General features: G+C 54.3%; 1 protein-coding gene across 1 annotated transcript in view; it reads right to left on the reverse strand.

The window, feature by feature from the left end:
• WDSUB1 (WD repeat, sterile alpha motif and U-box domain containing 1) overlaps window positions 1–3,245 on the reverse strand; it is a gene marked incomplete at its 3' end in the record, with an annotated part of 6,810 nt that extends 3,565 nt beyond the window's left edge. Inside the window, exons 1-3 of the mRNA XM_010149768.1 lie at window positions 2,792–3,245; window positions 1,431–1,615; window positions 97–189 (exon numbers count right to left, since the gene is read on the reverse strand). Coding sequence (XP_010148070.1) covers window positions 97–189; window positions 1,431–1,615; window positions 2,792–3,189 — 676 coding nt within the window. The remainder of the gene's footprint in view (window positions 1–96; window positions 190–1,430; window positions 1,616–2,791) is intronic.
• Window positions 3,246–3,755: the final 510 nt, after the last annotated feature.

Below are 3,755 nucleotides of genomic sequence, written 5' to 3' on the forward strand. Positions count from 1 at the left end.
GCGGGTCCATGACCACAACCCAGGTTTGACCTTACGCGTAAACTCTCCCCACAGACTTCAGACACTGGAATAGGAAGAAAGCATCACTATACACACCTGAGAAATCTGTAACCGAAATAAGCCAGAGTTTGATCTGATTGTCTTGACCACAGGAAGCCATCCGGAAGTGTCGGAATCCATGTTCACCATCTGACAAAATTCAAAGGTGTTAGTGGGAAGCAGAAGCACTGAAAAGAGCAGCATATAGACATCAGTGCTCCTGACCGGAATTTGGAACATTTCCTTAATCTCAGCACGACCTTTTGACAGCGTTAGTAAGAGCGCTGCGGAGCTCTGACCCCATTCAGAAGGCAGAAAGAGGCGTGGCTGCTGGGGAGCACCGGCTGCTGGGCACGCCGATCTGACCGGCGCTGGGCTTGTATTTTACGAGTTTCCTTGACAGTAAATGTTTGATTCCTCCAGCTACTGAGTGCAACAGCAGTCTTCTAACCTAACGTACATGGTTATATCCAGTTCTTCACAGCTCCGCAGTTCTCAAACTTCACCACACACTCTGCACAAAACTGAGTGACAGGCTGTTTCCATCATTTTAGATGTTCAACTCTCCACTTGTAAAAACCAGGTGCTGTCCCATGGCTGCAGTCCAGCCAACCACTCGGAAACACGGCACTGACGGGCAGCAGGAACAGTTTTACAGCTTTCCCCTCCCTGTTCCACGGATACGAACATTGCTGAACTACCACGTTCCCTTCTGAACGTCTTGTTTCAGCCCGTTACCAATTTTTTAAATTATTATTCTTAAGTCCAGATTCCTTCTGCTCCTCTACTCCACCACACTGGCACAGCAGCCTGGCCCAAGTCCCCATAACGAACCTTCAACAGCGTTACCTCTGCCAGTACCGAGTCCCAGAATTCCTACAAGAACCACCAGGATTAAGGTGCTGTCTGAAGAGCACCGCAGCTGCGCGGGAGACGCGAGCTTCTGGGCTCAGTGATCCCCAGGTTCCTCCAGCGGAGAAAGCCAGGGAGAGGGAAGCAGTCTGCCTGTTCACACCCCGCGGCTCACGCTTTCAGTTTATTCGGGTTACGGCTCACTCACTGCTTTGATCCTGGACTGCTCCCTGGGGAGCTCAAGGACGAGAAAGTGGGGATGGAGATCGTGCGCTGCATCTCCTGACACCCTCGTCAGCCCAGGCAGACAGGCTTCACTCACCCACTGCCCCAGCATCTTCCAAGGCCTGACAGGGCAATTAGCTACTGAGCGCTGTCCTAAGCATGCTAATCACCTCGTCTGCTGACCTCGTATGTGACCGGCCATCAACCCGCCCACAACTCCTGCCTGAGTATTCAGCATATTCCAAAACATGGGCTCTTCCCAATGACACCTGTAGCCTGAGCACATTCCTCTCCTGACAAGCCAAGTCACTCACCAGAAACTGGCTGGGAGGAAATATCACAGCAGGTGACGCCAAGATCGTGTGCTTTTTCAGTACCCAGGCATCTCATTTTGTCATCCCAAATGGTTAAATCGCCACACGATGATCCAGTGACAAAGAAACTTCCATCAGGAGAAAACGCACAGGCCACCAAAGAACCATCTTTGACACTGCCAGACCTGAAAAGCGAGGGTACGTGGGATTAGAACTGCGAGCGAGTAACTTTCTGAGGCAGTGGTCTCCGCAACACGGTGTGGCGCAGGAGGTCTGGCACACCGGCACGCGGGGAGAGGCGGGAGAGAAGCCCACGCCATCTGCGGACAGAGATGCAAGGAGAGCTCGGCTGCAGGAACCAGGGCCTGCTCTTCGGCACACGGAGCGCGGCACCCCAAGGCAGGAATCTTCGCTGGCAAGTGGGTTTCAAACTGAAGTCCCTCTGCACAGACTCACCGTTGGAAAGGCACAAAGCGCTGTTAAAATTCTGTGGCAGGATGCGCTCTGGAAGCCAGAGATGAATACCCTGCTGCCGTAACACGGAGGTACCCGTGTGGGGGTGAGGGAAGAGAACACTCCCACGATTCCTCTGTTCTGTTTTTCCAGACAAAACAGACACTACGGACCGTATGACAGGCTGTGGCTGAGGAGAACACTCTGCATTATGCCGTGGGGTCAATTCTGGCCTGCGCTCGCAGGAGAGAGCAATGCGAAAGATGGTCTCTGCACCTGAACTGTCAGCCCAGGCACTCTGTGACACTGATCCCAAAAGGAAATTCCTAACGGACTTGGGAGTGTGGTCAGTCCTCGGGAAGGCAGCGTGCTCAGCCCAACACCTCTGAGGTTATCGGACAGTAACCCAAAGCCAGTCGGAAGTGTCTCACCCCTTTAATGCCAGCTGAAGTGCAGGAAAAGATGACAGCCACAGCCAAGAGCAGGGAATGTCAGCCGGTTACGCTGTTACTGTTGTCTGCACACCCCGGCCCCTTCTCCTTCGCTACCGGGAATCCTCTTCACCCCAGAGGTGTCACACGGAGTGCGCACAAAGTCAGCAGCTTCCCGAGTCTCTAATCAGACCCCATCTGCAGAGCCAACGGTAACGATGACAACAAAGTCATCGGCTGAAGAGATACACACACGGCAAAAAGATACGGCTGACGAAAGGTAACAGTAAAAATGAGAGCTCTGAGTTTGCACTGTTTAAAAGACTCAGCTTCTCCCTCTCCTGATAACCTCCTGCTTTTCTAAATCCTACCCCTTAGTTCGTGGCATCAGCCAGGGGTGCCAGTTTGCCAGCCCGTAGCCGGGGCAGCCCGCGGCCGGAACGGCGCTGCGAGGGCTGTAACCCGGGCGGCACTCACCTGTAGGGTGTCAGCGACTGCAGGTTCCAAAGCACCGCACTCCCGTCCGCTGCCCCCGACACCAGGTACGCAGACTCGGGGGAGAACCGGCAGACCCTAACGGGGCTGCTGCTGGGCTGCTCCAGCACCGCCAGCACCCGGCCGTCGCCAGCGTCCCACAGCCTGGTCGTGCCGTCCGTTGAGCAGGAAGCTAGGACACGTCCCGACGGAGAGAAGCAGCAGCAGTGGACAGCGTACGTGTGGCCCTTCAAAGGTGAGTACGGGAGCTCAGTGAAGTCGCTTAAGGAATAAACACGAATGGTTTTGTCCAAGGAACACGTAGCCAAGCACGATGGTGAGAAGGCGCAGTAGTTGACATCGTCGCTGTGGTCTGCTAAAGTGTGAATTAACGCCGCCATTTCATCGACCTTCCACAGAACGATCTGAAAAAGAGGTCAGCAGTTAGGCTGCTCTGTCCCACGACACTCCACACGCACCACCCAACGCAGACACGTCCCCAGGTCATTCGCAGCGCCGAGTTCTGATCCAAGCATTGTTCTGTCTGCAGCTGAACCCAGCGACTGAGCGCAGCAAGGACACGAGGGCTGCGACTCGGCTAGAACTAACATACCTAAGCCTCTGGGTCAAGCTGCCATTCTGCAGCACAACACGCAGGCAGCTCCCTGCTCTTAGCGGTGGCAAAACAAGTTATTCAGCTTACGCCGAGGGGTTCGCTGCTCAGATGCGTTACGATGTGCGTCTGTGCTAGACACACTGGAGTAAATTTGGACTGCAGGAGAAAGTCATAGCATTCATTAGGGTGGCACCAAGAATACAGACCCACAGAACGGTCTGGGTTCAAGGGGCCTTTAGAGCCTCCCCCAGTGCCTGCCATGCACAGGGACACTGTCCACTAGCCCAGGTTGCTCCAAGCCCCAAGACACTGTTTGCTCTTTATCACAGAATCATAGAATCAAGGAATGGT

Source organism: Eurypyga helias, unplaced genomic scaffold (genome assembly GCF_000690775.1).
Source record: "Eurypyga helias isolate BGI_N326 unplaced genomic scaffold, ASM69077v1 scaffold30850, whole genome shotgun sequence".
Taxonomy (NCBI): Eukaryota; Metazoa; Chordata; class Aves; order Eurypygiformes; family Eurypygidae; genus Eurypyga; species Eurypyga helias.